General features: G+C 36.6%; 1 protein-coding gene across 1 annotated transcript in view; it reads right to left on the reverse strand.

The window, feature by feature from the left end:
- wdr27 (WD repeat domain 27) overlaps positions 1 to 24,302 on the reverse strand; it is a 62,413-nt gene that overhangs the window by 35,174 nt on the left and 2,937 nt on the right. Inside the window, exons 5-21 of the mRNA XM_056255007.1 lie at positions 23,970 to 24,021; positions 23,790 to 23,860; positions 23,573 to 23,699; positions 23,357 to 23,459; positions 22,105 to 22,193; positions 19,524 to 19,582; positions 18,959 to 19,092; positions 18,592 to 18,665; positions 16,358 to 16,442; positions 15,559 to 15,630; positions 15,353 to 15,462; positions 14,827 to 14,916; positions 14,091 to 14,212; positions 12,806 to 12,927; positions 10,752 to 10,849; positions 10,170 to 10,291; positions 4,336 to 4,433 (exon numbers count right to left, since the gene is read on the reverse strand). Coding sequence (XP_056110982.1) covers positions 4,336 to 4,433; positions 10,170 to 10,291; positions 10,752 to 10,849; positions 12,806 to 12,927; positions 14,091 to 14,212; positions 14,827 to 14,916; positions 15,353 to 15,462; positions 15,559 to 15,630; positions 16,358 to 16,442; positions 18,592 to 18,665; positions 18,959 to 19,092; positions 19,524 to 19,582; positions 22,105 to 22,193; positions 23,357 to 23,459; positions 23,573 to 23,699; positions 23,790 to 23,860; positions 23,970 to 24,021 — 1,628 coding nt within the window. The remainder of the gene's footprint in view (positions 1 to 4,335; positions 4,434 to 10,169; positions 10,292 to 10,751; positions 10,850 to 12,805; positions 12,928 to 14,090; positions 14,213 to 14,826; positions 14,917 to 15,352; positions 15,463 to 15,558; positions 15,631 to 16,357; positions 16,443 to 18,591; positions 18,666 to 18,958; positions 19,093 to 19,523; positions 19,583 to 22,104; positions 22,194 to 23,356; positions 23,460 to 23,572; positions 23,700 to 23,789; positions 23,861 to 23,969; positions 24,022 to 24,302) is intronic.

Consider the following 24,302-nt stretch of genomic DNA (forward strand, 5'->3'; position numbering starts at 1 on the left):
GCTTTGTTTGCAATTGCTAGACCACATTTCCCTGCATTCTTTTAGTATATATGCTAAATGATGGAGGTAACATTACATACTTATATATATTTAATTATTTCCTTGTTGAATTCCATATTGACCTACCATTTGCCAATATGTTGTATAGATTTAAAGGCTAATCATTGGACAGCTTTCTGGGTCAATGTGGGTAAGATGTAACAACATGGAATTCAAACACAAGCACATTCATTGGGAATTTAGGGTCTGCACTTTGAGCATCCACAAATTAAAAAGTGCTATTTCAAAATCCACAGATGGGAAATTACCCGTAGAGCTTAACCCTAATGAGATCATTATGCCATTATGGAAGTCACAAAATGGGCATATAAATTGATTTAATGCTAGCCATAGCATCAGCCTTCATGGAGAAGCACAACCATAATAAATTAACTATTTTAATGAGACTACATAGACTGCCAAAGCATGCTGTTTCTGTCTATGCAATAAAAAAAAAAAGCTAAAAAAACAAACAAAAAAACCTGGCATTGACATAACTAGAAAATTCAAAAGATAATAATGTAAAGGTTAAAATAAATTGGACTGCAACAGAAAAATCATGGCACATCATGGAAGAGCTTGCCTGAGGTTCTTGCTCATCACACGAGGTCGGTTGTTATGTTCACTCTGATTGCTTTGCACGCCTTAATGAATCTAGAGTGCTTTTCTGAGGATCTGGGTCTCAATTCCCATTCTGTACAAGCAAGGTTAATCTGCTTCTCATTACAAGGAAAGATTATGCTTTAAGAGAAAGAATAAACAAATTTATTGTGTAAAGCCCACATATTTTCTTCACATTTAGTCAACCACCAGAGCGGAAACAAACAGAATGCCAACTGGAGAGCCACCACCACAGATTTTGCAAGCACCTTTAAAAATCAGAATGAAAATACCAAGCAGTAACCAAAAACACTCTAGCAACTACATAGAAGCGTGCTAACAACCACATAACAGCATCTTCTCTGACTTTGGTTATACCCTTTTCAAGGGGTGGACTTGAATGACTATAAAAAAAGCTGCCTGGGGACATCGCCATGATGGCTGCTGAGTGAAAAAGAATCAACTTTGAGGCACAAGAGTCGATTTTAAAGGTTGCAGTTGTTTATATTCATTCACTGATTGATTTGAGGATTTTTTCTGTAGGTTACATCATAATACCTACTTGTTCAATGTAAAAAATATTGTTGTAATTAGCTATCACAACTTAAAATTTAGCGTTGGAGTAACTTTCCTGAATTTAACTTGAGATAACTCAAATATCCAAGTTGTCATTTATAGAACGCCACATTTCAAGTTGACTAAACTTAAAATTGTAAGGCAGTATGAACACTTACTTTAAAAAAATAAAATAAAGTGAAAGTTACTTTTTACACTGTACCAACACTAATTCACCAATAAATAACTAATAAAGCTTTTTAAAAGATGGCAGCTATGACAGAAATAAATGTAGGATGTACAAACACTGAAAAATGCTTTAACAGTGTGTTGACTGAGTACCAGGGTCCCACCGGCGGTGCCCTGACCTCCTGTGCAGTTGAAGACAGAGTGATGCTTCATAAAATTTTTAGAAAGTCTTCATGAAGCACTTCAGAGTCTCAGTATTTCTCATACATAATTCAAAATCCAGAGGGCTGCTGCTCCCCTCTTAGTCTGAAATTCAATATACTTCTGTATACCTATAAAGGAAGCATTTTCATTGTCATACGCAAAACATACAGTCCCAGAACAGGTAGAGAACGGTGATGTGGAAGATCACAAGCCTCAGTCTTCCAGAGCTCCATGGCTTTTGGCTGAAGGTTTTGTCTTGGCCTCTGGAATGATGTGACTTGTGCTTTAAATGAAGTCTTGGGGGAGATAAATCCATTTCACGTGCTTGAAGTTGGAGCATTGTTAAAGAGCCAGCCATTGGAAAAATGGAAAATACACATAAAATGGCTTGCGCCGAAAGACTTCATTGCCAGACCTCAGTTTGTCAATGACTGCAGACAAATGATGTCACTAATTCTCACATATGCTCCCGTCCATGTTTCCCGTGTTTGACCTGCATTTATCTTTAGTATTTTGTCTTAAGTGTTTTTCATGGTTTCCTCCCTGTGACAATTTTCCTTTCTCTTTTCCACTGGAACACTAATCCTTCAAAGAAGTGAAAAAATATTCTATCCAGCAAAGTTGTTTTTAGGCAATCAGTGTGATGACACCATTTTCCTGCGGCTCAAGAGTGATTAGTCATATGGTTTTTACAACTAAGGTGATTGGCTCAAAAACATATTGTGATTTCATGGGCAAAAATGGCAGAATTCGACTTATCAATAGCAGAGTTCGTACTTTGGGGGGTCATGTGGCAGGAGAAAAACTGCCATTGAGATGAATGGGAATGCTATCGGATAGCTTTCTCTGGGTATTACAAACCTCCTTGGGGAGGAAAGTGCCAGTTGTGAAACGTACAGCATGTTTGCATAACATATCAAACTCTTTTATTTTAAAGCAGAGAATTCATGCTTCGTTAAAGACGTTAGTTTCTGCAGGGATGGATGAAGTTGTTATACGCTCCTGACCAGAACTTGACCTGGAACTCTGTGCAAATATTTATCAAGGCAAGTAAAAAGTATTTGACACTTTCTTGAGTTTTCAAGTAAGAGCAGGAAGATCTAAGATCCAAGGATAATAGAATAAAGGATGTATAAGTATAGAAGCAATTCATACCATTTCCCAAAGTGAGGGAATTCAAAGTCAAGACAAGTCTTTCATCACTTACTTCAGCTGTCCTTATAAGGGAAATAAAACTGAATGGAGAGGATCACGTGCAGAATATCACTAAGTTCAGAGAAAAAATATGTTCAGAGTCTGGAACTTTTTGCACAGATTCCTGTACCTGCAGGCTGCAGTTGTTGTCTCTGTTCTAGTTTTGTTTCTACCTTCACAGGACGACAAATGAGTCCAAAATGCTTTTTCCACCCTGATACATTTACGTGAGTGTTCTTAAAGGAACAGGCCATTTAAAAATAAAAAATCTGTCATCATTAATCTCCCACTCCATCACTAATCTCTGTTTTTCCAAGCCAGTGTGGAACAGTAGTTTTTTTTATTTTGAAGAATATCCTGACCACTCTTTTCCATTTTATGGAAGCGAATGGGGCTGGGTATGTCAAGAGGATTTGATAGCTAATAGTCTAAAAAAGATGACAAGTTAGTAGAAACTAATAAAAGCTACAAAAAAAAGCCCATCTATGTTAGCTATGTTATGTTACTGTATGTATACACACACACACATACATATATATATATACAAAATTGATAAAAGATTAGGGTGCGTAAATTATGGCAAAATAATTTGAGTGAACTGTCAAGTTAAAGAAATAATTTCTGACTAATCTGTCCTCCTACAAGGAAAGAAACAAATCCAGGAAAGAGACAGAAACTACAAGTACAAGAATGTGTGCTTAGAGTTCCAGACTCTAAAAAATGTGTTAGAACATAATGTCATCTTTTCACCCATGATGTTGCAATTACTTTCAAAGGATAAATGGATAAGAAAACACTAGTACTATACAAGCACAAAATTAATTTTGAACTAGAATTAATTCAAATCCATTTAGAAGTACTACAAGGTTTATTTTTCAGATAGCGCGGGTTTCAGTGTCTATTTATCTATATATTTAACTTGGTCGTATACAGACCAACGAGGGACTGTAAAAGAAACAGCATTGCTGAATTCACTCCACATAAAGCAGAGTGGTTACTGTTAGGTCAACTGCAGGGAGGGAATTCTTTCCAGAGTCCTTTTGGCAGAGGGCCGGGCAGGCTCAGCTTCTAGAGAATCTGGAAATTTTGGATTCTTCGTTTAAATGATGTATGTACCTTTCTGACTGCCCCTAATCCCGGTTGTTCTGAACGATCTTAAGGGCATTATGTAATGGTAGTATCCCGCAAGCCTATAAACAACCTGGGATTTGACTGTTATTCCCTTCTCTGAAGGATATGTAACCAGCGATTTACTGAGGTGAGGGCATGAAAATGTATGCTGGAAAAAACATAACTTGAGCAACATATGTAGATGGCCAATTACTCAATAGCCATTTTTAAATCATCATAAGTTTTAAAATGGCACAAATGTAGACATTTCATCGTCGGCTCAAAGGTGATTTATAATAATGTTCTGTAAGCCTAAGCATGGCAGCTAACTAAATCTTTAGAATATTGTAATATTTAGTAAAAGATAATTGTATAATTCAACATTTATGCAGTCTTGCCCTCTAAAGGTCTCAGAAAGCCAGGGAAAGGATATGAAGGGCCTACCTAGCTGTGCGCAGGTCCCACAATTTCAGACCGTCCGTTATGGCACTGCTCAGGAAGAGATTGTATGATTCCAGGGCCTGTGTACAGAACAAGGACCCCTGCAATAAAAGAAACAGCGGAAAGAATCACACCAAAAGAAATTGGAACAATAAAAGGAAAATCAAATATCCCGAATGGGGAAACAACTAATAAGGACACAATGAGGACATACAGAAGATACTAAAGGACAAATGTTCATTGTCTTAATTTAATTAGCATGATATTCAGAGAGAATATAAGTTTTACTTGTGGTTTAATCAATCTGTGAGCTGCAATATCACATCAGTCTTTAAATATACACAAGTGTTCAAAAGTTTGGACTCACCAAGGCTGAATTTATTTGTTCAAATTACAATAATTTTTTTTTAATATTGTGAAATAATATTGTAATATAAAATAAAAAAATTCTGTTTTAACATATTTTAAAATGTAATTTATTCCTGTGAATTTTCAGCATCAGTGTCCAGTCTTCAGTGTCACATGATCCTTCAGAAATCATTCTAATATGATGAAACATGAAAACATTTCTTATTATAATCAATTAATAATAAAATAGTTGTGCTACTTAAATTGTTTTGTGACAATCGTGATAAAATTGATCCTTGCTGAATAAAAATATAAATGATATTATTTGAAAAAATCTTACTGATCTCAAACTTTTGAATGGTGGTGTACCTGATTGCAAGAAAGATGAGCACATGACATTTATTTGGTCTAAAGTAAAGTATACAAAACTACTATCCTAAATAAACACATGCTTGCAGCATCCTCGTCAAATTTAGTTGTCATAGCTGTTGACCGGTCATAGAAAGAGACAAACAAGATTGGAAACAAGTTGCACGTGTACGCTGAAAGCGCGCAGACTTTCCAGAACTGAAGTTCTCTCGAAAAGCCAGAAAAGTCCACAGAATGAAAATGTTTGTCATACATTGTGGAAGACTAGTCAAACCATCTCTCTCCTGCCCTAACACAAATAAAGATGGTTTAAAGTGTCCTGCGTGATTACTTACACACAATTCATCAGAAATATTCTCTACGAATGTAGCTTTAGAAAGAGGAACATGTTGCCCACGGAGGAGAATGTAGAGTAGCTGAGAAGAGAAAAGGTTTGTTGTAGCTAATTCACAGCTGGCAGGAATTCCCAGTGATCAGCTCTCTTGATCCCTCTAGGCGTCTCTAATGCATGGGCTTCTTGTTGGAGGATCCCATATGTATGTAAGAGCCAGGTTGTGTTATTGTGAAGAGATCAGACTCACAAGTACAGCAGACAATGTGTAGCGTGACTGAAGGTTGGTATGCTGGTTTGGAAAGTGGCCGCTCAGGGAACGTGGGAGAGTGCTAAAACCATTATACTGCGTTAGATTAGTTATTCCAGTCCACTGTCCACTTGTGTACCCAACTAATCTCAGTTGGCCCTCTCAAACTGGGGAGTATCTGGGGCAGTGAATTTGCAAATCACGTGAAACACTGCTCTCACGTCATACAAGACATGAGAGCGGAGGTCGGTAAGGGCAATATATCCTACAAAAGCCTTAGTTTAACCTGCTGCATCCCACATGTCTGGTAGTATGAATTTTCGGATACTCAATATTTGAGTATACAAATATAAAAGAATGTTTCAGTACATTTTGTAGCAACCATCGCAGCAGTAATTCATCAAGTCAGAGCATTAGTGTAATTAGTAAGTAGTAATTCAGAGCAAGATTTTTTTTAAAGAAATGTATACTTTTAATCATTAAATTGATCCAAAGTGACAGTAAAGGCTTTTTCTGTACATTGTTACAAAGAATCCTGATGGTTTCCACAAAAATATTAAGCAGCACAACCATTTTCAACTTTTGTGATAATAATAATAATAAGAAGAAGAAATGTTTCTTGAGCATCAAATCGGCATATTAGAATAATTTCTGAAGGATCATGTGACACTGAAGACTGGAGTAATGATGCTGAAAATTCAGCTTTGATCACATGAATATATTAAATAAATTATTGAAATTAAATAAATGCAGCCTTCGTGAGCATAAGCGACTTAATCTTACTTTTAGGTGAATGGAGTGCAATAGTGGAGTCCAACACAGTTTCACAGATGTAAAGGGATAGTATGCTCATAAAATATCACCCTCTACAGACAGAATATGCTTACCCAACATGCTTGGCTTAAGCGAGATCCTCCCTCAACTTATTTCATGTTTCCGTCCTAATCTGTAAACCTGAAGGATTTAGACCAAGATACTACTCAGCAAGATAAATGGGACACGCGAGGCCTACAACTTAGGCCCACCTTGGAAAACCTCACACAACTGTGGTTTGGATTATCCCAACTAAAACGGTGAACTTTTATCCTTCAAAGAAGAAGACATCATTTCTTGCATAACGTTCCGAAAGGCCTTATATAATGGGAGGATGGGAGTGCCAAACTGCAGAGAAAATTTGGTTTGGAAAATGAACTTGTTAAGCAACTCCCAACACGAGCTGAATCCGTTCATTATCTTTCACTCCCTTCAAGGATGCCACACATTAAGGTTGAGGTTGAATTTGGATATTCAGAATAATCTACTTCTTCCTGACTACACTGAGCTCCTGTTCAAAGAAGCCTGAATAAAGTAATATCTGGGTGTGGACGGTAGTATTAGTATGGGCCCCATTTCCCCTCAGTATGAGTACAAAACTCATCCAATCAGCTTCATTAACTATAATTATCTTTAAGATAAGGGCTCAGTCAGTATTTCCTTGGTATTGTTTCTGAAAGTGACTTCATCAAGGTTGCAATGGATATGAGGTTAACCCAAGAGCAAAGTGAGTCAGAAGCAAAGTATATTACTTTGGGTTTACAACGAACCCAGAGCACAGTCCAGACACACAACAAAAATACATACACAACCCACAAACAGCTTAAGTGGTTTGTAATTCCAATTTTAGTGCTGTAACTCAAGGGTCACCACCAGTATTGAGTCGTGGGAATCTTGTAAATGACCACTGAGGTCAGAAAATTCTGAGTGAAAAGGGCACTGGTCTCTCTGCAGCACTGCTTTGTTTTTAAAATGGTGGTCAAAACAAGTTTTAGAGGGTGAGTAAAAGGCTGGTTGTACATACTTGCCCTTGATATATAATATACACGAACATTCAAAAGGTTAGCCAGTAAATAATGTGTTGAAAGAAGTTTCTTATGCTCACCAAGACTGCATTAATGTGCTAAAAATACAGTAAAAACAGTAATATTCTGAAATATTATTACTATTTTGAAGAACTTAACTTATTCCTGTGATCATGGCAAAGCTGAATTTTTCGCATCATTACTCCAGTCTTCAGTGTCACATGATCCTTCAGAAATCAATCAATCAATATGCTAATTTGGTGAAAACAGTTGTGCTGCTTAATATTTTTGTGTAAATTGTGATATGTTTTTTTTTCAGTATTCTTTGATGAATAGAAGGTTCAAAAGAACAGCATTTATTAGAATTTTTTTTGAACATTTGCTCATTTTCAAGTTAAAACTGCAAGGACAATATTTTTCAGTAATATACGATAACAAATAAAACATACCAAATAATTTAAATCACTTTAATAGCTAAATTCCTCACTCATTTTTTAAATATAATATAACAGGACTGGCTCCTAAAATAATTTTTTTAGTTGTTAAATTGGTTTTTAGTTGCCAAATTGTTGGGTAAAAAACTGTAAGGATGATTTTAAAAGGTAGTAACATATTTGTATTATCCGGCACATCCAGTCTCTGGAATGTTTCGGGAAACTGTACACATTTTGGGGAACTGTATAAATGGGCCTGTTTACACCCGGTCACTTCATGCGTTTTTACTGATTGGATAGCTATCTGATTTGTTAAAACAGTTCCATTTACACTTGGCCACATAAATGTGTTTCAGCAAAACAAATATATATCCAATCTTCAATTCCCGCTCTATATGTAAATTTAACGTAGTTCACGTCAACAAAAGCAACATATGAGCTGCATTTTATTTATCATCAACTAATTTCAAGATCAAAGACCGCAATAGGAGGTAGTGCAGAAATGTATTGTCAACACTGTTCTGTGATTTACAAACAAAACAGCTTAGAAACTGAAAAGTTCTAGCATATAATTCTTAGTAACTAAAACCCACAGCTTAACTATTAGTAGAGTGATGCTGCCATGTAGAATTAATTCACACGCAATCTTTCTCCCACTAATGCATTCATATAAATGTAATCTTTACTGTTCTGCTTATTCTAAATCAGATACAGATAAAGTAGCAATGTGTGATAAATATAACGACCCAAAGACAAAAGAATTGATAAAAATAAGCTATTATGTAGGAGAAATAGCCTTGTGGGCAGCACTGTCATATGTCATAGCTTTGATTTAAAAGTCATTTAACCCCTAGGTTATACCATGTCATACAGCTTTATAACACACCCTCACACATTTTTTTTTTTTAACATTTTGGGAGTAAAATTTACATATGTGGTTTTAACAACCAGAAGCATTTACAATTGTCCAGTCTGCAATGCGTCTCAGACCACCTCCTGAAGTTGTTTGAGCGATTGGATTTAAATTAGTCTCGAATGCGTTTCGGAGGGAATTTACAACTGGTCTTTTCACGATCGGATAGCTATCCGATCAGAAAAAACGCATAAAATGAAAAAGTGTAAACAGGCCCTGCACTACCAGTCAAAAGTTTTGGATCGGTACGTTTTTTTTTATGTTTTTACAATAAGTCTCTTCTGCTCACCAAGGCTGCGTTTATTTGATTACAAATAAAAATAAACTTTAATATTGTGAAATATTATTACAATTTAATATGTATACAATTATAACAATTTTCTATGTGAATATATAGTAAAGTGTAATTTATTCCTGTTATCAAAGCTGAATTTTCAGCATCAGTGTCCAGTCTTCAGTGCCACATGATCCTTCAGAAATCATTCTAATATGATGATTTGATTTTCAAGAAACATTTCTCATTATTATCAATGTTGAAAACAGTTATTTACATTTAATTTCAGGATTCTTTGATGAACAGAAGGTTAAAAAAAATAGCAATTTTCTGAAATAGAAAGCGTTTGTAACATTAACCACTTTGGGGTCAGTAAGAAATTTTATTTTATTTTTTGGGGGAAATAAATGAAAGAAATCAATACTTTTGTTCATCAAGGATTAATTAAATTGATTAAAAGTTACAGTAAAGACATTTATAATGTTACAAAGGATTCTACTTCAAACAAATGCTGTTCTTTTGAACTCTCTATTGATCAAAAAATCCTGAAAAAAATTGTACACACCTGTTTTCAACATCGATAATAATAATGAATGTTTTTTGAGCATCAAATCCGCATATTAGAATGATTTCTGAAGAATTATGTGACACTGAAGACTGGAGTAATGATGCTGAAAATTCAGCTTTGATCACAGGAATAAATTAAATTTTAAAATATATTAAAACAGTTATTTAAAATTGTCATATTTAACAATATTACAGTTTTTTGTTGTTGTTGTATTTTTAATCAAATAAATGCAGCCTTGGTGAGCAGAAGAGACTTCTTTTAAAACACAAAAAATCGTACCGATCCAAAAGAGTATGTCTCCCTTATTTGACACACCTGTTTTAGGTATTGGAGTCTTTACTAATGAGCTGATGAGTAGAATAAAGTATGTATGATTAGGGAGTGATATACTGTAAAAGTGTACTGTTTGGGGGGCCTTCAGAAACAATGATGGGAAACAAGTGGTCAACATACAACAATCCCTTATTTCAAAAGAACAAGGAAAATGACATCATATGGTTTTATTCTCTTACCTTGTTCTGGGTGAGGTGGTGGACAGCTCTACTGTGGGCATCAGGAATCTGAGTGGCTATACAGCCCTGGTTCATATCGAACACCTGGATGGTGCGGTCAGCGCCAGCAGCCAAGATGATATCTGATTAAATCTGCGGTTAAAGAGGTAAACTGAACTTACACTTCAGCTTGAGTCCTGGCAGTCACCTTTAAAGAAATCCAATATGGTTAAGTAACAATTTTCTGAATAGTTCATGACTTTTAGAGCACTACCAAAGAGGGCATGAGATTACCCTCTACATTATATATTATAATCTGTACAAGCTTTATTATTTCAGAATCCTAAGCACACGCAGAAAACTTGAACAACATTTTATCATTACGCTGATGTGTTCCACTGCATGTGTTGCCAAATCAGGCCAACTACATTACCTTACGCAAGGATAGGCTAAACTGAACAGACTGCAGTGTTCAGAAAATGTATTGCTTAATAAATGAAATGTAAAACATTTAATAAGGAAAAGGTTTGGACACACTTCTGAAGAGCTTAAAACTTTAGATCTCAGGTTACCTAAAAAAAACCTAAAAACTTTTTAGGATACAGGAGTAGAAGTCATTGATCGCTGACATTGAAGTGATGTCTGTTCCTGATTTCATGCTTAATTTACTGGCCAGTTTGGACTTGCTTCTTTGCGTATACCTGTGTTATAGGAGAAAAAAGAGCAAACGTTTTTTAAACACAGTCCAAAAAGATAATGATTCTGAAATATAAATTTTTCTATGGATAATGACAAAGCAGTAGCAGTGTGGACATGAGCCTGATGTGCAAATATTGTAAGCATAGGTAGCACACTCCTTTTAATCCTGAAGTGAAATAATATACTACCATTCAGAAGTTTATATTAAGCAGCAAACTGCTTTCAAGATAAATAATAAGAATTTTTTTCTTGAAAAAGCACCAATCAGCATGTTAAAATTATTTCTGTAGGATCATACTGAAGACTGGTGTAATGGCTGCTGACAATTCAGTTTTGCCGTTACAGGAGTAAATGACAATTTAAAATATATATAAAATAGGAAACAGTTATTTTAAATTGTAATAATATCTCATGGCAAGTCAGGCAAAAACTAAACATAACCCTTTCACAACAATCCCATTGTATTTTTGAACAGATACAATGCAGCCTCGGTGAGCAGTCTTTTCAAAAACATTATAAATTCTTACCGACTCCCACATTTCTTTTAACAGTATCAACTGTGGTTGCATATGGACCATTTTAGAGAAATGTGAAGGGAAAAAGAAAGGTACAGTCTTTATATGAGTAGCATAATGCTGAAAAAGGTCTTGTGCACATAATTATTCTCTGTAAGAGGGATAGAAGATGTTCCATCATAAATAGAATATGATGTGCAATATCTGGCTCATGTTTCATTTCCATCTCTTCCAGGGATTCCCCAACACTTGTGCTTAAGCATTTAAAGATAGGGTTTCTTCATTGATTCTTCAGAAATAATTCAGGGATTCTCCACTGACAAGAACTCACCCCTCTAGAACAGACATCCATACTGTGACCATGACCACAACCCAAAAATACACAGAAATTCTACACAGCAGGAAGCCTGAAGTAGGTGTTTGTAATATTAAACAGTGTTAACTAGAGTTTAAAGGGATACTCCACTTTTTTTGGAAATAGGCTCAATTTACAACTCCCCCAGAGTTAAACTGTTGAGTTTGACCGTTTTTGAATCCATTCAGCCGATCTCCGGTTCTGGCGGTACCACTTTTAGCATAGCTTAGCATACATCATTGAAGTGGACAAGACCATTAGCATTTCTCATTAAAAAATGACCAAAGTGTTTCGATATTTTTCCTATTTAAAACTTGACTCTTCTGTAGTTACATCGTGCACTAAGACCGACGGAAAATGTAAAGTTGCGATTTTCTAGGCTGATATGGCTAGGAACTATACTCTCATTCCTGCGTAATAATCAAGAAACTTCACTGCCGTACCGTGAGAGCAGCAGGCGTAATGATATGACGCAGCGCCTGAAAATAGTTCCGTTGTGTTGACGGAAGGTGGCCTATTTTCAGGCGCTGCGTCATATCATTACGCCTGCTGCTCTCATGGTGCGGCAGTGAAGTTTCTTGATTATTACGCAGGAATGAGAGTATAGTTCCTAGCCATATCAGCCTAGAAAATCGCAACTTTACATTTTCCGTCGGTCTTAGTGGACGATGTAACTACAGAAGAGTCAAGTTTTAAATAGGAAAAATATCGAAACACTTTGGTCATTTTTTAATGAGAAATGCTAATGGTCTTGTCCACTTCAATGATGTATGCTAAGCTATGCTAAAAGTGGTACCGTCAGAACCGGAGATCGGCTGAATGGATTCAAAAACGGTAAAACTCAACAGTTTAACTCTGGGGGAGTTGTAAAATGAGCCTATTTCCAAAAAAAGTGGAGTATCCCTTTAAACTAGGATTTTGATATATGGCTATAAATTTGATCGCCTGGCATACTTTCAGTTTTTACATCCCTCGAACTGAACCTTGCTTTTGTCAGACCAGATCTTCAGTTATTGTACAGTCATCATCAGTACCCTGCGTTTACCCTTGCTCACTGTCTATTAACTGCTTGTGTGTGTGTCCCGTACCTCTTGATGTCATCTCTTGTGGTGTCCAGATGGTAAAGGTACAGCATTAGATTTGATCCTGACGCCAGCAGTAAAAACTTGTCCAGATAATAAAACTGAGCCGTTCTGATGGGCTTTGTGAACTGCAAAAGCATGAAGTTAAACAAACAGTGCATAAACAGACAGTCAGTAATTCACATCAACATCACAGTTTATTAATAGCCTTTAAATAAGTGCTAAGTGCATTCATATGTCACATCGTATAAATTACAGCACCATATCAGTTTAAAATATCAAGATCTCAGTCATTCTCTCTTTTTACCAAAGATGGAGTGTGAAGAGATAAATGAGGATAGAGGAACATAGGAATGTTATTTTTGTCTGGAAAATATGAGATTATTGAAAGTCAATGAGAGACAATTTGGTGAGTGGAATATGAGTGCTACTGGATATTTAGTGTATGCAAGTACGTGAATGTATGTAGTTTCTAGCTCATGATTTAATGCATCGTTGCCTTCCGAAATGTGCACAACTATGTGCTCTATTATCATCACTACCACAAGGACCGATATTAGTGTAAACTGTCTGCTTTTATTATGCTATATACAGTATAAAAAATATATATTCTTACTTTTTACTTATTTTTATGCTGCCAGTCAAACCTTGACTCCTTGTCTGCAATGACCTTGCCAAACATTTGTCCTCGTTTGTTTGCATATTTACTTGAGTGTTTTTCTGGCCAAAATGCCTATAATGTATTTATACTCTGCTTTCAACATTAAGTAGCCCTGTTTCTTATTGCAGACTCAGGGTTTTCTCTTTAATATAAATGACATAAACACTGATGCATTGGGTCATATTTGGCTCCACATATACACAAACAGGTGCACAAGTCTTGAAGACTGGGTGGGAAGACACCAGAGAGAAACTGTAAGCCAGATTGTGACTGAAGAAAACTGATTTGAATGAACTTCAGTTGTGTTGGGAGTTCTGGGAAAGAGTGAAATAAGGGTTTAGAGAGGTCTGCAAGTGTTTAGAGTCTGTGCTGACCGGGACTGCACAGATGCCTTTGATGTTCCAACAGAGGAATACCGCCAAGACAAACACTTCTCACAGGAGTTCGCATTCAAATGTAAATGAATTTCTTGAATCTTAAAACTTTTCTTCTCATACTTTGCTCAGTTGTTCACTCTGAGCTGGGCTTGACTTTAATTATAGGTACTGCAAAAGCTCAGAACTAATATAACCTTCTAAATTGCTCATGTCAGAGCAAGGACTGTATTTGGCTTAATTGTTGATACGTTACCATGGTCAGAACAGGTTCAGAAGCACTTGCAGTCCAGATGCAAAGGGTGGGGTCCTCAGACGTACTCAAAAACCACCGCCTACTATGACTCCAGCATACAGTGTTCACAGCCTTACTGTGCCCTGCAAACAGAAAACAACAATCAATTGAGGAACAACATATCTCTAGTTTAAAATTCTGATGCCAAGGTCTCCAAAAATGATGATCCCCTTGCAAGGAACCCTCTACTAAAACTATACAGGCAGCTATGAAACTATATTAGACTCATTTATACTGCTTTCAATTTTTTTTTTTGAAATTATAAAGACAACATTTCAGACATTTCATTTCAGTGCATTCCTGTCTAAAACTCTCCACAAAAGCATACGAGGACTGGAAATCTGTTATTGAAATGAATGACATGAACTGTTGAGTGACAGGAGCTGAAAACACAAAAATATGTAGGCATATTCTGATATATATAAATTGCAACACATGTGTGAAGTGTTGTTACGCTCTTCCTTGTTTATAACAATCCTTAGTCTAATGAAAAGAACGTCTATTTCAGGGACAAGAAGGGCCTCCAAATATCAGAATTACCCCAACTGTCAGTTTCAGCTGTGCTGTCTGAATGGCATGTAAAAATGAAAATACTGAATCAATTCCTTTGCGCCACTCATTCAGGAACTGAAAATAATAGACATGCGAAGGAATTTTACAAAAAATAAACACTACAGATCTGAAGCTCTCCCACTACCTGTGTAGACAGCTGGGTTACCGGTGAGTGGAGAGTTATACAACAAAACCGAACTGTCTCCAAGACCACACACAAGCTGCTTTCCATCTCCTAGACACAAAAATAGAAAGTTAACAGACAAAAACCAAGGCATAATTAGTTAAAAAAATCACGCTCCTGAGGCGAAAGTCTAAAACTAAAGCACTCTTAAAAACAGGCGTGCACAGCTTTATTGTGTTTAACTCCAGGAGTCTACTCTGCTTTGCTTGCTGCTGCTACAGAATATTGCATCTTTATGTGAGACCACAGGAGAACCAAAAATGCAAATAATCAACAGACAAATGATCGTTAGCTACTGCTATTAAGTGCTGTTGGTCATGCATAAAGTTGGAAAAGAAACTGTGTGCTATGCAATGTTAAGCCAATAAAATTGCAGAAGGTTACTATAGTGCTATAGGGTGCTATAGGGTTACACTTTGTGTAGAAGAAGATTGACCATAAAAAAACTCACATGCTTGAAGCCTAGTGTGACCGTACCGTTACTCACCTGAGTACTGTAGAGAGTTGACTGTGGTTGGAGTTGTGGAAACCATCAAATGAGTGTAAGGCATACTTGGTGCTTCAAAATGTAATGGATACTCATTTAAGAGGCCTTTTCTGTTGAAAAACAGCATGTAGATTTCAGCAGAAGCTACAATGATCTTATTGAGTACTGCTGCATTCGTGAGACTCTTAAACTGGCAAAATACTTACGTATTTGTGCTAGTTGTTGAGGCAGAGTGGGTTTTCTTCTTAACGTTGGTCTTTGGTCTAAACATTGTCCTACTATAAAAGAGATGTATGCTATAGTTTATAGTCTAATTCCTGAAAAAACCCAATAGAATATACCCTAGTTTTTCATACACAAGGTACTTGAACTGGCCACAAGCAATACAGAAACCCCATTTGTGATCGGCTTTGAGATGAGAGCGATTCTACCAAGATAGTCCTTAAATACATCATGAAAATACTTCTCCAAGGTCCTCTTGTTCCTTCACTACATAATATTGCAACAACAAAAAAATCTTAAGACAAAAAAGCCTTTCAGTAAAGTGAGTCTGAGCAGGCCTGTAGGTTCCGTGGAAACGGAATTAAACAGTGTTTAAATGAATATCATGCAATTGACCTCAGATTAAACTCCAAAGTTACAGCATGGAAGATATTAGGTAAGAGTACAATTAGAGTCATTTGCTGTAAGTCACATTTCAAAGCTACCAGAACACAGCATGAGTAATATTTTTGTTATAATTCTATAGAACTTCTATATTAATGTTGTTCCTAAAAGGAAGTTTTGACATATGCACTATTTTATAAATATCTAAAACTCTCATTACACACACTGAAGGGATGAATTTCACACATTTTCTAAATGTTGTACTCAACAGGGAGCTTGATAGCTTACAACTTTCAAAGCCTGAAACCATGCAAACTATATGCACGCGAACCAGAAACCGTGAAGTTTGTTAGACTTCTGTTCTGACCCTAAAATGTATTTCTCTGTCTACTGACTTACTGAGGAGCTGCATTGTATCCTGATGACTTCACTTGTGTGTGAAAAACTAAAGCCTGATCCTTCACACTCTTCTGATAGCTCACACCTAGAAGACAAAAAGAGAACAGTTTAGTCATATAATTAAGATCTACCTATATGTACTCTACCACTATAATTTGAAATACGTTTGATAGATGGTTACTAAAGCGTGTAATAACCCAACTGCCGTTTAGCTATTTTCATAACTCTCATTTCACTCTTCAGTCTCTTTCCACTCACATAATACTCGACATTTTATTTGGGTTTATTTTGTGATACGGCACAGTTGACTGTACATTTTACCTGACTAAAGAGTTATTGACCACAAAATGTATACTAATAGGAACTTATTCAAATAAAAAGTCATATTACAGTAAAAAAGATGTCATATGATACAAATCACAACCTGAAGAACTGACATTTTTCCAAGTTTCCTTCTCTTCGGTGAACTCATTTTTTCCAGCTCCATTAAATCTAATGCACGCTTTTCCAAAAACGGTTCCTCAGTCAACCACAGACTAAACGTATATTCTGAAAAGTGGCTTATAAATGCAACTTCTTCCTAAAGCAGGGGTGTCCAGTCCTGCTCCTGGAGGGCCAATGTCCTGCTGAGTTTAGCTCCGACATGCCCCAAAACACATGCCTGGAAGTCTCTATTAATCCTGAAAACCATGATTAGCTGGTTCAGATGTGTTTAATTAAGATTGGAGCTAAACTCTGGAGTGTAGTGGCCCGCCAAAGCAAAATTGGACACCCCTGTCCTAAAGGCATCAAATAGATAAGGATTAAAATCAGTTAAATTCGTTATTGTGCAAAAATCTTTTTGGACATTATAAAACCGTTCCTGTAATGAGTTCAGGCAATAGGGAATCATGTACAGTATTCTTTCATAGCTCATACTTATTTCTGTGGTTTCTCAAATTGTTTCATTTTACATTGGCAAATGGTACAGAAACAGTGTACCAAAGAGAAGTAGTGGTTTCGGTTCATTGTCAACAAACCACATCCTGACATAACCCATTCTTCAAGAATGTTACTCAGCTCTGAGAACAGTGATCAGCCTGTTATCAGACCTTTAATCACACAGACTAAACTGCTGGATCCTGACTAGTGCATGTCAAACCCCAGCAGTAGGAAGAAAATGAGTTGTCCTAGTTATGGTATTGACTTAGGCCCCAGAAAGAGCTATGGAATACATTTAAACCTCTGAGGATATGTAACTCTAGTAAGGAAGAGAAATAATGCCCAGATGGAGATGGAAGAAGAGCCTCCCTTAAGGGAAAAAGAGAAATGATGATGATGGATTGCTTTTACATCCATGAAACATATACGAATCATTATTCAGTTAAAAAAAAAAACAAAAAAAAAAAGTGTTTGCAAGGAAATAAACGAGCTTTAAAAAGTATTTTAGAATTCATTTTAATTTGAAATACGTAATGAAATTGAGGCTTTGAAATTGATTCATTTTAATTTTGAGAATAGGAGAGAGAATGGAAGTACTACTGTAGGTCAGTATGTGGGCCAGATATATTACTGTTGTTGCTGTATTTTTTATCAAATAAATGTAGCCATGGTCAGCATAAGAGGCCCGACCCCAAACTTTTAAATGCTTGTACTGTAGTATAAATGAATTTTGTCAGTTTATTAAATTTCAAACTTTACAAACACGCTACCATTTATTTTTATGGGTAATTTTTTTGTCTTTTGAATAATAGGCAGTGATGAATCATGCAAATTAAGACCACGATCATGTGTTCAGAAAATAAATAGGGTACTGAAAAAATCTGAATGATTTGATATTGGATTTTGTGACATAGTTTGGGGCTCGTCTCTTTATTCTGTGGTTATCAAAACCCTGTATCTGTGTGACTTCAGACAACAGATGGCATCAGACTATTTTATGAAGATAAATATTTAAGAGTGACATTTTTATTGGATGGTTTCCTTTCCATGTATTTCAAAAGTATTTCAAATAAACCCAAATATCTCAAACTGCAGTCTATAAAGAACGCTGCTGTGCCTAATGACAACTTTCTTTTGAAAAGTTATATTGTGGTACAAACCTTTCGCCAGGCTAGAAAGAGTAACATCGTGGACAGTAATTCGTTAGCTTCATACATTTTACCTTAGAGGGGTGTCAATAACACTAAAACGCCACCAAAGGTGGCAAAAATGTGTGTGTGTGTGTGTGTGTGTGTGGTTTTGTGAACTCCAACCTATTTTTCTCTGAGGTTTTGGGTCCTGTTTTGCCAGCTCAGCATTCAGAGGGGACATAGTCATCAGAGGAGAGCTGAAAAATGGTGAATATAAAGGAAAAAATGGCAGAAAATCAAGGGGGGGGGGGGGGGGGGGGGGGGGGAACAACATGAATAAACTTCTATTACTGGAAATAATAAAATACAGAATTTTCCATTGTGGTAGTTGACTCATCAAGAACAGACAATATATCTACTAAAGATAGTTCTAGCTTAAACCAAACTCAAACAATGAGTAAATTATTCTTGGATGTGGTTTAAAATGATACCCTGCATATCCTTAATCCAAGAACCTCCTGACCAGTGGCTGAAAGATATGTTTTGTTACCTGGGCACGACTGAAAGATGCTCTTCCACAGAGAAGCTCTTCGCCATCCTAAAGCAGAGCTCGTCCAGCCAGGCACTGTTAACCTCAAAAAGGACGACTGAATTCCCAAATAGAGAGGACACCAAACAACACATCTAACCAGAAAGAGAGAGAGGATGAGGGTATAGTCCTTATGTCATACTGTGTCGTACAGAGGCAACTTTCCTCCCAGAATGCAAACCACAGTCAAACCTTGTAAAAACTTTACATCTTAAATAATCCGGGCTTTTAGAAACTGTAAACTGCTAATTGCAGGGCTGTAAAAATACCAAAGGTGCTATACATTTGAGCTCTAGAGTGGCTTAAGGTTAACTATGGGAGTCATTAAAAAAAATAGCAAGTATGAACTTCTATGAAGGTGATCCTCACAGTTTGCCTTTATTATGGAAATGTATTCTGTTAAAAAATCATCATAAGAATCTATCAAGAGCTGTACAGACAGGGAATACTGTAAATCAATCAAATATTGTATTTGTATACACGATGCATTCTTTTACAGTTACCAAAAATGTAACACAGTACTTACATTGCCACCATGTCCATGGGTGATTGCCCATGATTCTGCTATTGAAATGCTAAGGTCACCTGTCAGGGGAAAATGCAAACCTTCAAAAGATCTGAATATAATTTAGATTTAGAGATAACCAGGCAAATATTTAATGACTACTGTATTTCTGAGTGTTTAACCAGAGGCCAGTTGCATCATCAACATAGTCATTATGTTAAGTCTAAACGATACGAATGATGTAATTTGTGAATGAATAAGTTATAGATTCCTGTAGTAGAGAGTGTTATATGATGTGAGTGAAGTGATGCTTCTGTGTATTATAATTCTGTACATATTTTTAAAATTTTGTAAGTATATCATCAACCTGTCCAGGGACTGCAGGCGGAAATTAGCATTTTTGCTATAACCTGGCACATGACATCTCTTCTTTCTTAGATTAATGGTTTTTGTGCACTGTCCCTGATCAAATAAATAAATAAATAAAGAAATGGGAGCTCTAGCGCAAGTTCTACCGGGAAGACACTAATGTCACGTCATTCATTAACCACAGATCTAGCCAATCATCAGTTGACAAATGGAGTATATACAGTGCTGGTCAGAATTATTTGCCCCCTTAGTAAATATGATCAAAGGTGGCTGTAAAAAAATAAATCTGCATTGTTTATCCTTTTGATATATATTTTTTTAAATGCAAAAATCTAACCTTTTATTGAAGTAAAATAATTGAAAGTGGAGGGAAAATCGAAATAAATGTTTTTCTCCAAAACACAGTGGGAACAATTATTTGCCCCCTTTTATTAAATACTTTTTTCAACCTCCTTTTTCCAAGATAACAGCTCTGAGTCTTCTCCTATAATGCCTGATGAGTTTGGAGAACCTCACAAGAGATCAGAGATCATTCCTCCAAACAGAATCTCTCCAGATCCTTCAGATTTCCAGCTCCATGTTGGTGCTTCTTCTCTTCAGTTCAGCCCACTCATTTTCTGTAGATTTCAGGTCTGAGGACTGCGATGGCCATTGCAGATGCAGATTTTTGTTTTGATTTTGATTTAGATTTTTGTTTTTGGATCACTGTCCTGTTGGAAGATCCAAACATGGCCCGTTATAAGATTTATAGCACAGGCTGTCAGGTTTTGATTTTTTATCTGTTGGTATTTGATCGAATCCATGATGCCATGTACTGTATCTGAACAAGATGTCCAGGACCTCTGGCAGAAAATTAGGCCCACAGCATTAAAGATACAGCAGAGTATTTCATTTTACACATGGGGTACTTTTCTATCCCTGTATGAACCAAACCCATCTTAAGTGTTTGCAGCCAAAAAAGCTCTTTTATGTTTTGTTTCATCTGACCATAGAACGTTTAAAAAGTAACCGACACTACTGGAACTTCAAACGGGACAGGTTCTATGGTCAGATTAAACAAAAATAGCTTTTTTGGCAGCAAACACTTAAGATGGGTTTGGTGCACACAGGGATAAAAAAGTACCCCATGTGTAAAATAAAAAAATACTCTGCTGTATCTTTAATGCTGTGGGCCTAATTATCTGCCAGAAGTCCTGGACATCTTGTTCAGATACATGGCATCATGGATTCTAGCAAACACCAACAGATAAAAAATAAAAACCTGACAACCTCTGCTAGAAATCTTATAACCCATCCTCCCCACCACCACCAGGTCGTTCCCTGTCCATCCATCGGGGGTAGGCTTCGCCCCTGCCTTCATCTTCAGGCAAGAACTGCAAGCATCTGCTACCCTCCGGATTTGGATTATGGACGGGGCCTACCCCAAAGAACTTTATAATTTCATCTATTTGATACTAATTTGCAAACAACTGTTAAATAAATCTTATTCATACTTTTGACCTCCTGAGTCTTTCTGGTAGAACTAATTTGACCAACTAGCAGTTAGTTAGGGGTTATCAGTTTATTTTTCAGTATAGTTTTTTTATTTAACTGACATAAAAAAAAAAATATGATCAGTCTTGAAGAAAAATATTTGATGTCTAACTTGTAAGACTAGTCTTAGCAGTTTACACAACCATATGGGAAATTAGTGTTCAGAAACCCAAGCATTTATATTTATGGTGACTTTTTCACTGTTTAATTGTATTCCCTAGGAAGCCATTTGTTATAAAACAAATCATGATGTTTATACATATTTTGAGGTGAATTTTGTTTTGAGGTTGCAAGATTTTACCAATGTTATCATTAAGTGTACAAGTACTTACGCACTGACTTTCTAAAGTTTCATAATCCTGGAATATTCCAAGTTAGAACACTGAAACCCTAAATGGTTTTCTCATAGCAGTCCGCTGACACAAGTTTGGTTAGGTTATGCTGAAAAATATTTATCTATCATTTACTGAATGTGCCTTGTTGTACAATGCATAACATTCAAATGGTTGATCACTATGACCTACTGTTGCATTTATTTGTATTATATTTATGCTATTTAAGTGTACATTTTCTTTCTACTAATAAACATACCAGGAACCGAGATAAAAAAATAAAACAGGTCAAATAGGTTACAAATGGGTAAATTTGAATCTAAAACATGTTTAAGTATCTCCAAGAGTTAAGTGAAAACCTTCTATGCCTTTGAGTGGAAGAATCTTGAGAAGCTCTGAAGTATCCAGCTCAAGCAGATAAAGCCCATCAGAACTTCCGATCCACACACAACTTCCTCTATGGAAAAAGTACAAAGAAGAGACTGTTTGCCAAAAGACACTAAGGCCTGGTTAATGCAACTGAGTACAACAGAAAAAAAAAAATATACATATATATATATATCTCTATTGTATAGCCCTACTGTAGTGTAGTCATTCAAACCCACAAACTCTCTATAATAGAGAACATCTACATGAAAGGCTGTAATATTTAATTGAGACTACAGTGGCAGACTCTGTGTTTAGAGATTGCACAAGCTTGCTCTAAAGGAAAACTGCACTAATGCTTTGAAAACTTGATTTAAGTCAGTGTTCAAACTTATCGTATTGCAGTGCAAATCATAAAGTGGCAGGGGCAGGGGTCAGGGGTCATCTCTTCTGTCTAATAAACTAGAGTTGTTGAGGTAACATGTTGTTTTCTAAGAATCACTGGGACAATGTGACGAATTTATGCACAGTTACAACTAAGCATGAGTGTGTAAAAGAAATTCAGATAATATATTTTATATTGTAATAAAATTAAAGGTTTAAGTGTTTAGTAAGTATTAATGTTTTGGAAAACAAAGACATTTTTGTGACCTCACCTATTCCAGTAAAGACTATTGGGGTCTGCAGACATTTCCTCCAACAATGTTTATAAATTAATTTCAGATAATGACATGATTTACATGTCATGCTAAAGCACTGTTCACCTCTGAAGTCAGCAGGGCCGTACCAGGCTCTGTTGGTGCCCTAGGCGAGAGTTTAGATACTCAGACTAACTTAAACACCTATGATTGGCCATTGTGGCCCCTTAAGGCCCTGCCCCTTTAATCGCTAATGATAAAGTGCCCTTTCGGTCGTATTGTGGTTGCCCCCCGGAGTGATTTCAACCGACCACCCAAGGAAATCGCCTATGTCGCCTATGTCGCCTATGCCACGGGCCGGCCCTGGAAGTCAGGGACTGAAAGCATAACATAACCTGCAAACCCTACAGCTGTCCTTTGCTTCCAACCATCTTGTCATAGCTGTAACTGTAGTTTGGACAGCATAAAACCAGAAACAGGGGTATAATGATGACTTCTTATTGTGGTATGTGTAATCTAACCTTCCCATGTCTGCCTTACATCATTTCTTACCCCAGAAATTCCACAACTGCACAACCAGATAAAGGTGAACAACAAAAACGGGCCAAAGACATACCCCTGCTGCAGGCTAGCATGGCTTGACTGTGGTCTCTGTGCCCAGATTCTCAGAACAGGCTTTGTTGTCTCCACTGTTCCTCTCACATCATTACGAGTCGTTCCTAGCAAAGCACACAGATGAAGCTTACATTGAAGCAGATGTATCGTTTTCCGCAGTGAGGTAGGCACAGGAGTCATATGCAGTCTGAATTGTGGCTTGTGGGTTTTTTCTAACCATCTGTTCCATTTTGAGGTGGGTTGATTTTCCTGAGGTTTCTCTCATGCTTCTGTTCAAGCTTCGAAAGGTCCAGTTTTGTCACCAAGCGACATTTGTGGTCCACAGGGAGAGTGTAGCACCAAAGCTTGAATCACAGATATTCCAACATAAATGAAGCGATATATGGATTACACAAAAGAGGCTGAAAGTGTTTGTGTGTGTGTATATGACTCACCTGTCCATCACCAGACCCTGTGATGAACTGACTGTTTTGCTCCATGAAGAACAGACTAAGCAGTGGATACGCTGTGAAACAGAAACATCTTCACTACATATTCTCTACATTTACAGGCTACAATAAATGAAGAATTTATTTCTGTAGTATAAATATTGGTGTTAGAAATTATACACCAACCTGATAGAACAGCAGATTCAAAGAGAATATCCCCCTTCCTCACATCCCATATCTGATACAAAAAAGAAAGCCATATATAAAAACAAGTATATATAAAGTATATATATATGTCAAGGTTCTGCCCTGGCAGCCTTGTCTGTTTTGTTGTGGTTTCATGTTTCTGTGTTTGTCTTGTGTTTGAGCACATGGCTCTGTCTTGGTCTGTGTTTGCCATGTGCTCCTCATGTCCTGCCTCCTTGTTTCTCGTTACCACGCCCCCTTGTTTAGTCCACGTCTTGTCCTCGTTTCATTAATTGTGCTCACCTGATCCTCATGTGCTCTGGTCCCTTCATA

The sequence above is a fragment of the Rhinichthys klamathensis genome, unplaced genomic scaffold, assembly GCF_029890125.1.
Source record: "Rhinichthys klamathensis goyatoka isolate OS25496 unplaced genomic scaffold, OSU_Roscu_1.1 h1tg000115l_1, whole genome shotgun sequence".
In the NCBI taxonomy this organism is placed as follows: Eukaryota; Metazoa; Chordata; class Actinopteri; order Cypriniformes; family Leuciscidae; genus Rhinichthys; species Rhinichthys klamathensis.